Consider the following 12,022-nt stretch of genomic DNA (forward strand, 5'->3'; position numbering starts at 1 on the left):
ACGGAGGCTGACAAGTGGGGCTCTAATCCAATATGGCGGGTATCCTTACAAGGAGAGACATTGAGCCGGGTGTGGTGGTGGGCCTGTAATCCCAGCTTCTAGGGAGGCTGAAGGAGGATCACCTGAGTCCAGGAGTTCAAGGCTGCAATGAGCTATGATACCCACCATTGCACTCCAGCCTGGGTGACAGAGCAGGACCTCAAAATAATTAAAATTAAATAAATTAATTAAAGACATTGAATCTTCATAATGACTGGAAGTTAGGCATTCTTCTTATCCCCATCTTGCAGATGGCTGAACTGAGTGAGGCAAGGAGAAGGTAAGTAAGTCTTCGAAAGCTACACCACTAGTAAGTGGCAGGTGCAGGCTTCGAACCTGCAGTCGTCTAATACCAACGACTTAGCTTCACGTTCAACCCCTGCCTGAGACCACCTCTCCTTGCAGAAGCCAGGTCAAGGCCTCATGTTTGCTAGGGTGTGATGGGTGGGGTGCCTCAGTGGCAAGAGTGCTCACTCCTGCCTGGGGGAGTCTGGCAAGGGTTCACAGAGGTGACCTTGAATTGGCTGATGGAAGGCGAGTAGGTGTTCAGCAGGCGGACTGGGGACAGACAGGCAGGGTGTCTGCACCGCAGCCCTGGGCGAAACCTTGCACTGCGGGCAAGCGGCACGGCTGACGGGGAGCCAAGGGATCGGAGCCAGCACCGGGGGCTTATTAGAGCTGCGGCCGCCCCAGGCCCTGCCTTTGGACCCTTCCGGCCTGCTTGGCAGATGCCACGGTTGGTTCCCCCAAGGGGCATATTTCCGCCGGGCTCCAAATTAGGACCCCAGGCGGAGGTCCAGTGTCAGCTGGACAAAGTTCTGTTAGGAATTTTCCTATCAGGATTTCCCAACCCCCTACACGCACACAAACGGGCGCGCGGGCGCGCACGCACACACACGCACACATGCACACATACGCGCGCGCACATGCACATAGGCACACAGAGATACGCGCGCGCACACACACAAATGCACTCAGATTTCCCGGACCCTGGTTTTCCTCCTGTGACCCTTTCGGGGCCGGGCTCTCACCCTAAAGAAGCAGCCCCGCCCTGGGGCGGCCCCACCCTCTCTTGGTACCTGTCATAAGTCGGACCCCGGGCGCCCGGCTGCGCAGTCCCAGCCGCCTTCCCCAGGCAGTGGAACCTTCGGGCTCCTGTAAGTAGACCTCCTGCTTTCTTTCCTTCACTTTTCTCCCTCCTCTAACCCCCTTGCTTTCTTCCTGCCAAGTTTCTAGACGCCCCAGTGGAGGAGGTTTGCTCTTAGACCGCCTCCCCTTACGTCGAAATGACCGCTGGGTCTTGCACTCGGAGGATCTTGGGAGCCGAGGTCCCGACGCCTCCCGCCCCCGCAGTTCCTTGGAGAGCTTGGAGCCGCGCGCCGGAGGGAATAGGAAAGCTTGGTTACAACCCGGGACACCCGGTAGCTTCCTGCACCCGGGAGGGGGCTGGCCAGGGAACTTGCGGGACTGCACAACTGGGGGAGGGTAGAAGAAGAAAGATCGGGGTGGGGATTCGGGAATGGGCAAGCGGGCGGCGGGTGGCGGGTGGCGGGCGGCGGGCGGCGGGCGGCGAGGGTGGGAGCAAAGGGCGAGCGGCAAAGGCCGGGCGCCGCGCCAGGCCCCCTCCTCGGGCGGGCGAGACCTTCCTGGGACTTCGCCCCTCTGCGACCAGACCCTTTCCAGGAGGGCTTCTGGACTTGGAGCGAGTTTGGAAGCCCAGCGGTTGCTTTTTTGGGGAAAGGGACAAAGATGTGTGGACTCTAAAGAAGTTGAACTCATAGAAATAATGACTAGAATGATGGTTGCCAGAGGCTGGGAGCGGGTTCGGGGGGGAATGGGGGCTTGTTGGCCAAAGGGTACGAAGTTCAGAGACGAGAGGAGTAGGTTCTGAGATCTGTTGCACAGCAGAGTGACTAGAGCCAATAATGTGTATTTCGAAATAACAGAGTAAACTGCAAATGTCTCAACGTAAAAATGATACGTAAGGCGGGGCGCGGTGGCTCACGCCTGTAATCCCAGCACTATGGAAGGTCGAGGCGGGCGAATCATTTGAGCTCAGGAGTTCTAGACCAGTCTGGCCAATATGGGGAAACCCCGTCTTTACTAAAAGTACAAAAATTAGCTGGGCGTGGTGGCGGGCGCCTGTAATCCCAGCTACTCAGGAGGCTGAGACAGGAGAACCGCTTGAACCCGGGAGACGGAGGTTGCAGTGAGCTGAGATCGCGCCATTGCACTTCAGCCTGGGCGACAGAGCGAGACTCCGTCACAAAAAAAGTCTTAATTTTAAAAAAAGAAAAGAAGGAACAACCCCGGGCTGCAGATCAGACCGCCCCCCTGGCTCCCTCGCAATGCGGGAGTGCTCCCTCCAGGTCACCCGTGTCCCCTCCCGCGGCACCGGTGGGGGAGCTGGGGAGATCACTGGCAGCTCCAAATGGTTTCGTAACTGGATTGTTTGTAGCGGATGCACCCCCGGGAAGGCGCAGGTCCCAAGTGATTCGGCAGAGTTCAGTCCAAGCAGAACATCCTGAACCCCCAGCTCGGGGCAGCCTTCATCATCTTCCCTTGCTTTGGTGTAGCGTTCCAGCTTAAAATCGGTTTGGTGTGGAGTTTAAACTCAAATCCCTCCTGGGCCAAAGAAAATTCGCACCCGATGGCTGAGTGCAAGTGGTTCACACCTGTAATCCCAGCACTTTGGGAGACCGAGGCGGGCGGATCGCCTAGGCAACACAGTGAGGCTCCACTCTACAAGAAAAGAAAGAAAAAAAAGTATTTTTTTTTTTTTTTTAAATGCACCTGAAAATGGGGCGGAGCAGCGGCGCCCTCCGGTGGTTTTCAGGAGTTCTGAGACTGCCTTGAAATGCCTGGCTGTTTCCATCTGAAAGAGGTGCATGGACTTCTATCTATTGGGTTCTTTGTGTTTGATGCTTTTTCTTAGAATTCACTCCATGTGAGATGAGAAACGGAATGGAATATTCGCACTTCCGGTATCTGTTCAGTGCCGTAGAGAAACTCTAGCCTAGCAGTGGCTGGGAAGAATTTCTTTGTTGTTGTTGTTGTTTTGTGTTTTTTTGTTCTTTTTTTTTTGAGATGGAGTCTTTATTTATTTATTTATTTATTTTATTGATCATTCTTGGGTGTTTCTCACAGAGGGGGATTTGGCAGGGTCATAGGACAATAGTGGAGGGAAGGTCAGCAGATAAACAAGTGAACAAAGGTCTCTGGTTTTCCTAGGCAGAGGACCACTCTGGTTTTCCTAGGCAGAGGACCCTGCGGCCTTCCGCAGTGTTTGTGTCCCTGGGTACTTGAGATTAAGGAGTGGTGATGACTCTTAACGAGCATGCTGCCTTCAATCATCTGTTTAACAAAGCACATCTTGCACCGCCCTTAATCCATTTAACCCTGAGTGAACACAGCACATGTTTCAGAGAGCACAGGGTTGGGGGTAAGGTCACCGATCAACAGGATCACAAGGCAGAAGAATTTTTCTTAGTACAGAACAAAATGAAAAGTCTCCCGTGTCTACCTCTTTCTACACAGACACGGCAACCATCCGATTTCTCAATCTTTTCCCCGCCTTTCCCCCCTTTCTATTCCACAGAACCGCCATTGTCATCATGGCCCGTTCTCAATGAGCTGTTGGGTGCACCTCCCAGACGGGGTGGTGGCTGGGCAGAGGGGCTCCTCACTTCCCAGTAGGGGCGGCCGGGCAGAGGCGTCCCTCACCTCCCGGACGGGGCGGCTGGCTGGGCGGGGGGCTGACCCCCCACCTCCCTCCCGGACAGGGCGGCTGGCCGGGCGGAGACGCTCCTCACTTCCCAGACGGGGTGGCTGCCGGGCGGAGGGGCTCCTCACTTCTCAGACGGGGTGGCTGCCGGGCGGAGGGGCTCCTCACTTCTCATATGGGGCGGTTGCCAGGCAGAGGGTCTCCTCACTTCTCAGACGGGGCGGCCGGGCAGAGACGCTCCTCACCTTCCAGACGGGGTCACGGCCGGGTAGAGGCGCTCCTCACATCCCAGATGGGGCGGCGGGGCAGAGGCGCTCCCCACATCTCAGACGATGGGCGGCCGGGCAGAGACGCTCCTCACTTCCTAGATGGGATGGCGGCCGGGCAGAGGCTGCAATCTCGGCACTTTGGGAGGCCAAGGCAGGCGGCTGGGAGGTGGAGGTTGTAGCGAGCCGAGATCACGCCACTGCACTCCAGCCTGGGCACCATTGAGCACTGAGTGAACCAGACTCCGTCTGCAATCCCGGCACCTCGGGAGGCCGAGGCTGGCGGATCACTCGCGGTTAGGAGCTGGAGACCAGCCCGGCCAACACAGCGAAACCCCGTCTCCACCAAAAAAATACGAAAACCAGTCAGGCGTGGCGGCGCATGCCTGCAATCGCAGGCACTGGGCAGGCTGAGGCAGGAGAATCAGGCAGGGAGGCTGCAGTGAGCCGAGATGGCAGCAGTACAGTCCAGCTTCGGCTCAGCATCACTGGGAGACCGTGGAAAGAGAGGGAGAGGGAGACCGTGGGGAGAGGGAAAGGGAGAGGAGGGAGAGGGGGAGGGGGAGGGGGGATGGAGTCTTGCTCTGCTGCCCAGACCGTAGTCCTGACTCTCTTTGTTGTTTTATATTTTTTCCTTGTCTTGAAGATTTCTTTAAACCTCAGTTTCCTCATCTGTACACTGGCAATGATACTAATGTCTATCTTATAGGGAAGTTATAAGGATAAAATGAGGTAATCTATATGAAGTGCTTAGCACAGCACCAGAAACATAGTAGATGTTAAATGAATGTGGTTGGCGTGATATGATAATGATGGGATTTGAGGATATTGTAGTTGTGCTGTCTGGTCTCAGTTTGATGGCTAGAGAACTGTTAGAATGCAGTCACTTCATGGCAGTTGACTACATATTTACTGTGTTCCAGGAGCTTCAGGATGGTTCGTACTAAGACATGGACCCTGAAGAAGCACTTTGTTGGCTATCCTACTAATAGTGACTTTGAGTTGAAGACAGCTGAGCTCCCACCCTTAAAAAATGGAGGTAAGTCATACTAAAAATATTTCAGAGTTGGAAGGGACTGTATGAGTTAGCTTTTGCTGCATAACAAACTACCCCAAAGTTTAGTGACTTTAAGCAACAATGGTTTATTAGTTCACAATTCTTTGGGTTGGCAATTTGGGCTGAGTTAAGCTGGGTGGTTCTTCTTAGATCTCATCTGGGGTAAATGGTTTAGGATGGGCCTTGCTCACATGTCTGCTGATTAGCAGGCTTTCTGTTGGGGTGCATGCCTTAGTTCTCATCTATGTGGCCTTTCTAGCAGGCTAGTTTGAGCTCTATTCTTATAGTGGCCCCATAGATCTAGAGCAGCAGTAGTTGGCAAGCTCCAATGTGCAAGCACTTTCTCTTTTTTTTTTTTTTTTTTTTTTTTGAGACAGAGTCTTGCTCTGTTGCCCAGGTTGGAGTGCAGTGGCATGATTTTGGCTTACTGCAACCTCTGCCTTCTGGGTCCAAGCGATTCTCTTGCCTCAGCCTCCTGAGTAGCTGGGATTACAGGTGTGCACCACCATGCCCCCCTAATTTTTGTATTTTTTTTGAGATGGAGTCTTGCTCTGTCACCCAGGCTGGATTGCAGTGGAGCAATCTCGGCTCACTGCAACCTTTGCCTCCCAGGTTCAAGCAATTCTCCCTGCCTCAGCCACCTGAGTAGCTGGGATTACAGGCGCCCACCAACACGCCCGGCTAATTTTTTTTTTTTTTTTTTTTTGTATTTTTAGTAGAGATGGAGTTTCACCATGTTGGCCAGGCTGGTCTCGAACTCCTGACTTCAGGTGATCCACCTGCCTCGGCCTCCCAAAGTGCTGGGATTACAGGCGTGAGCCACAGTGCCCGGCATTAATGTTTGCATTTTTAGTAGAGACGGGGTTTCCCATCTTTGCCAGGCTGGTCTTGAACTCCTGACCTTAGATGATCAGCCCACCTTGACCTCCCAAAGTGCTGGGATTAAAGGTGTGAGCCACCATGCCCCGCTGTGCAAGCCCTTTTCAAGCCTCTACTTGTGCACGTTTGCTAATATCCCATGGTCAAAGCAAATCACAAAACCAAGCTCAGATTCGAGAGGCAGAAAATAGATTTCTTGATGGGAGAAGTGGCAAGGAGACAAGCACACAAGGGTGGGAGTTATTTGTGGCCATTTTGCAATCTGCCACAAAGACCTTTCCAGGGTTCTCAGTATGAATCCTCGATGTCACGTGGCAGGATTCCCCTGCTTTCATTGATAACTGAAATTCATGCTTGAGTGCATTACTCTTCATGGCTTTGACCAGACTATGGGGAGGATGTCCTCTCTATCCTCATAAGCCTGATGATGGCAGTGAGGTAAGCACTGCCCAGTAGCTATACGAAGAGTTCAGACTATAAGATGAGTCTCGGCTGGGCGTGGCGGCTCACACCTGTAATCCCAGAACTTTGGGAGGCTGAGGCAGGCAGATCACAAGGTCAGGAGATCGAGACCATCCTGGCTAACACGGTGAAACCCCATCTCTACTAAAAATACAAAAAATTAGCTGGGTGTGGTGGTGAGCGCCTGTACTCCCAGCTATTTGGGAGGCTGAGGCAGGAGAATAGCATGAACCCGGGAGGTGGAGATTGCAGTGAGCCAAGATCGCACCACTGCACTCCAGCCTGGGCGACAGAGCAAGACTCCATCTCAAAAAAAATAAATAAATAAAGATGAGTCTCTAAGGAGTGTTTACAGGTAGGTAAGCATTTGAGAAAAGGAGACGCAATCAAGTAGCATGACAAAGTGATCAGTCCCATCTAAGCTATGATGGCCATGACTCAAATTCAAAATTCCAAAGAATGAATACATGAGAGTCACTCCAGCAAAATGCATGTTCTCTCACACCAACTGGGGCTGGCGATGAAGCCATATGGTGAGCACTGTAACATAATGGTTTAAATGTGGCCTTGGGCAAGTAACTTAGCCTAACCTAAAATGGAAACAATATTTGTTGAATATCAAATGACATAATTCGTGTAAAGCATGGAATGAGTGCTGAGTAAATAGCATTACTATTATTATTATTAACTGGGCTGGGCCAAAAATGAGAACCCCTTCTTGTCTCTGCGATAGAAGCACAGATGGGAAGACATTCCTGAAGCAGAAGTATTATCTGTGTTTTTTTAGAATACCAAAAACAGGCTGGGCATGGTGGCTCATGCCTGTAATCCCAGCACTTTGGGAGGCCAAGGTGGGCAGATCTCTTGAGGTTAGAAGTTCGAGACCAGCCTGGCCAACATGGTGAAACCCCGTCCCTACTAAAAATACAAAAATTAGCCGGGTGCAGTGGTGGGCGCCTGTAATCCCAGCTACTCAGGAGGCTGAGGCATGAGAATCACTTGAACCTGGGAGATGGAGGTTGCAGTGTTCAGAGATCAAGCCACTGCACTCCAGCCTGGGCAACAGAACAAGACTAGGTCTCAAAAAAAAAAAAAAAAAAAAGAGGCCGGTCGCAGTGGCTCACGCCTGTAATCCCAGCACTTTAGGATGCCGAGACGGATGGATCACTAGGTCAGGAGATTGAGACCATCCTGGCTAACACGGTGAAACCCGTCTCTACTAAAAATACAAAAAATTAGCTGGGCGTTGTGAGGCAGGCAGCTGTAGTCCCAGCTACTCAGGAGGCTGAGGCAGGAGAATGGCATGAACCCGGGAGGCGGAGCTTCCAGTGAGCCAAGATCACGCCACTGCACTCCAGCCTGGGTGACAGAGCGAGACTCCCTCTCAAAAAAAAAAAAAAAGAATGCCAAAAACAAAGGCATCAGGCCTTGAGTTCCGTTTTTTTCTTCAACATTTATGTTAGTTTTAGGGGTACATATGCAGGCTTGTTATATGGGTAAATCGCATGTGGCTGAGGTTTGGTGTACGAATGATCTTGTCACCCAGGCAGTGAGCATGGTACCTCATGGGTAGTTTCTCAACCCTTGTCCCTGTCTCACCCCCCCCGTCTAGTGGTGCTCAGTGTCTATTGTTCTTCTCAGGCCTTGAGTTTCTAATTACCTATGGAATGCTTTATTTTGTAGAGGTCCTGCTTGAAGCTTTGTTCCTCACCGTGGATCCCTACATGAGGTATTATTTATTTCGCCCCTCAAAATGCTAATGCTGTGTTAAATGCTGTTTGGAAGTAGTTCATCTTCTAAAATATCCAACTGACTTAAAACATTGTCACTTTCCTTCTGTTTCTCCCAGCCAGTATCAGTGATGGGATTCATGCACGCTCGTCTTTTGCAGGCAAAGGTCTAAGCAGCTTAGTGAGGGATCACCTCGGTCCCTTTGTCCCAACCATCTCCTATCTGCTCTGCACAATTTGCCTTTCACTGCTCAACAGAATTACTTCCAGAAAAAAAAAAAAAAGAAGGAAAAAAAAAACCTTAAAAGAAAAAAATAAAGCCTGGGCAACATGGCAAAGCCCTGTCTCTACTAAAAATACAAAAAAAGTAGCCAGGCCTGGTGGCGCAGGCCTGTGGTCCCAGCTGCTCAGAAGGGTGAGGCAGAAAGATCACTTGAGCCTGGGAGGCAGAGGTTGCAGGGAGGCAGAGGTTGCAGCGAGCCAAGATCTTGCCACCGCGCTCCAGCCTAGGTAACAGAGCAAGACCCCGTCTCATAAAGAAAAAAGAAGCCAAACCCCAATTTGTGCATTTCACTACTGGCAAGTAATTTGGATAGAGGAAGATGCTAAGACTAAAATCAGTTTTTCTGGCCTTCCATTTACCTGTATTCTTTTAATGTAGGTGAATCTGTGGTTGACTCAAACTTATATACTCAGCAGACAACTCAGGGAGGGGAGGAAATCAAAAGCCTTTATTGACTACTAAGTCCTCAGTATTTTTTTGCCTCGGTAAATAACACAGCCATCATTCTTTTACATTTTTTTCATAGCTGATTGATAAAGATTCAAATCTTAAGTGGAAAATACAGTTTAAAAATGTTAATTGGCATCTTTTTGCGTAGCTAGTGTTTTGGGTAATAACTACCCAGTGGTGCCTGGGTTCTATTTTTAAAGTCATTGGTAGAAATTCATCTTTACTTGAACATGGCAGTAAGACTTTTGTGTTCACTCTTAAAAAAATCCAATCAGAGTGCTTATCTGAGGTCACAGAGCAGAACTTCCTCTAACAGCTTTCCTCCTGTATCTCACCTAGTTGTAGCCCTTCATCTGTCTGGGTTTTATTGCCGCATACACTTATCCAGCAGTTTTTCATTTGGCTTGAAACTCAAAACAGTCCCCCGATGCTCCTATGTATTAAGAATGGAATTTTATTTGTTTACCTATTTTTTTTTTTTTTTTTTTTTTTTTGCAGACTGGCAGCCAAAAGATTGAAGGAAGGTGATACAATGATGGGGCAGCAAGTGGCCAAGTAATTATTTCCATTTGTCCCAATGCTTGGAAAATATGTCTCCTCTTTACCTCCTGCTGGGTCCTGTCTCTGTCCATTGCTCCTACAATTTCTTCAGCCTATGTTGTTCACTCACTGTGTGATCTTGGAATCAACTTGGGAAATTCTGTCTCCTTCCTGACTAGCTGGAAAGGAGGGAAGGATGTGAAATTGTCATTTTTTCAGCTTCACTTTGCCATCCTTACTTTTAATTACTAAAAAAAAAAAAAAGTATTTGTCCAGGTCATGATTTATTGCGGGATCTGGCCAGCAGCCCACAATGCAACAGGGTTCTCTCTTTGTTCCCAGGCGGATCGGCAGGTTGAGAAATAATAGACACACACAAGATAGTGAAAGCTGGGTCCAGGGGCGTCACCGCCTTCTGGTTCCGCGGTGCCGCCAAAGCACTGAATATACCCGCATTTATTATTAAGTTTAGTGAGGGCAGGGATAGGTTAGTGAGGGATTTAGGGTCATTTGATTATGAGGTGAGATGGTCACATGGGGATGAAGTAATTCTTTAACATACATCTGTATGCAGAAGTACAGTATACAGAGATAAGAATTTACAATATAGTGTGTGCATCAGTAATTTCTAACAGAGCCTTAAAACAGAAACACAGTCTTTCCATAACCTATGATTAGCAAGATATTAATCAGCAGTAACAGTTGCAGCAAAAGCTGGTTACAAACAATCCATAGAAACAGGAGGTGAAGCTAGATAATCAGTTAGACCAGAAATTCTCAGAAGGGAGTAGGCCTTAACCGTAAAGAGGGCTAGAAGAGCCGTGGCAAGATGAGGGCATTTACAGCCCTATCTTATCCATATGGACAGGTGCCCCCCCATGCGTCCGTTTATAGGCTCTCCACAAGGGTTGCATTCCATTCCCAGAGCTATGAAAATCTGCATTTCTGGGATAGGAATCTTGGTGATGTGAAACCTCCCTGACTGCATGTCTGGTCATACGCTCTCTGCAGGGGGAAGCACATCACACGCTGTTGGCTCATTCTGGCAGTCCAACCTGGCATTGTCTTTACACAATCCTGCATGCAACTTTGTATTCACAATAATCAGGAGCATTTCATCTTTTATTCCATAGCAATAGTTTCAGGGGGTCTGCCTACAATGATTATTGTAAAAATTCAACATAGCAATAGTTTCAGGGGGTCTGTCTACCATGATTATTGTAAAAATTCAAATAAAACAAAATTTTTATCTTAGAAACTGAAAGTTCCCGTCATCTGAACCTTAAAGACAACTATTGTTAATATATTATTATTTCAAAAATTGTGGGCCAGCACAGTGGCTCACGCCTGTGATCCCAGCACTTTGGGAAGCTGAGGTGGGCAGATCACTTGAGGTCAGGTGTTCGAGACCAGCCTGGCCAACATGGTGAAACCCCGTCTCTACTAAAAATACAAAAATTAACTGGGTGTGGTAGTGCATGCCTGTAATCCCAGCTACTTGGGAGGCTGAGGCAGGAGAATTGCTTGAACTTGGGAGGCAGAGGTTGCAGTGAGCCAAGATTGCACCACTGCCCTCCAGCCTGGGCGACAGAGTGAGACTCCATCTCAAAAAAAAAAAAAAAGAAAGAAAGAAAGAAAAAGAAAAATTGTCCAGTGTACATACTTTTATATATAAATTTCATTTTATTTTATTATTATTTTTTTTGAGACGGAGTCTCACTCTTGTTGCCCATGCTGGAGTGCAATGGCGTAATCTTGGCTCACCACAACCTCTACCTCCCAGGTTCAAGTGATTCTGATTCTCCTGCCTCAGCCTCCCGAGTAGCTGGGATTACAGGCATGCACCACCGCACCCAGCTAATTTTGTATTTTTAGTAGAGATGGGGTTTCTCCATGTTGGTTGGGCTAGTCTCGAACTCCCGACCTCAGGTGATCCGCCCGCCTCGGCCTCTCAAAGTTTTGGGATTACAGGCATGAGCCACCGTGCCCGGCCTATATATAAATTTTAAATGGAATTATATGACCTTCAGAAAACTGCTTTCTCTCAATTATTATGTTAAGGATATCTTTCATTGACAGTATATAAATATACCACCTACCTTTTAATAGCTGCAAATTATTTTTAACTAATCTACTACTGATAACAACTGTTTTCAATTTTTTCTATGACAAATAATTCTTCCAGGAGCATGTATGTATTTATACGTGTGTATCTGTGTATTCTTTACCCTCTTGGATGAGTATCGCTTTACATTAAGTTCCCACAAGTATAAATTCTAGACCCAAAGAAATGTATATTTTTAATCTGAAAAGGTGATGACAAATTGTTCTTCAGAAAAATTATATGAAGGCTGGACGCAGTGGCTCATGCCTGTAATCCCAGCATTTTGGGAGGCTGAAGCAGGAGGATCACTTGAGGTCAGGAATTTGAGACCAGCCTGGCCAACATGACAAAACCCAATCTCTACTAAAAATAAAAAAATTAGCCAGGTGTGGTGATGGGCATCTGTAATCCTAGCTCTTCAGGAGGCTGAGGCATGAGAATCGCTTGAACCCAGGAGGCAGAGGTTGCAGTGAGCTGAGATCACACCT

General features: G+C 48.8%; 1 protein-coding gene across 2 annotated transcripts in view; it reads left to right on the forward strand.

Moving 5' to 3' along the window:
- Positions 1-933: 933 nt before the first annotated feature.
- Positions 934-12,022, forward strand: part of PTGR1 (prostaglandin reductase 1) — a 38,516-nt gene continuing 27,427 nt past the window's right edge. Inside the window, exons 1-4 of one of the 2 annotated variants that reach the window (XM_001148123.6) lie at positions 934-1,196; positions 4,953-5,068; positions 8,111-8,156; positions 9,389-9,445. In XM_001148123.6, the coding sequence (XP_001148123.1) occupies positions 4,963-5,068; positions 8,111-8,156; positions 9,389-9,445 (209 nt within the window). In that variant the 5' untranslated portion in view covers positions 934-1,196; positions 4,953-4,962. Of the gene's footprint in view, positions 1,197-1,331; positions 1,461-4,952; positions 5,069-8,110; positions 8,157-9,388; positions 9,446-12,022 lie in introns of those variants that run through there. The other variant, XM_001148051.7, reaches the window with a different exon arrangement.

The sequence above is a fragment of the Pan troglodytes genome, chromosome 11 (genome assembly GCF_028858775.2).
Source record: "Pan troglodytes isolate AG18354 chromosome 11, NHGRI_mPanTro3-v2.0_pri, whole genome shotgun sequence".
Classification (NCBI taxonomy): Eukaryota; Metazoa; Chordata; class Mammalia; order Primates; family Hominidae; genus Pan; species Pan troglodytes.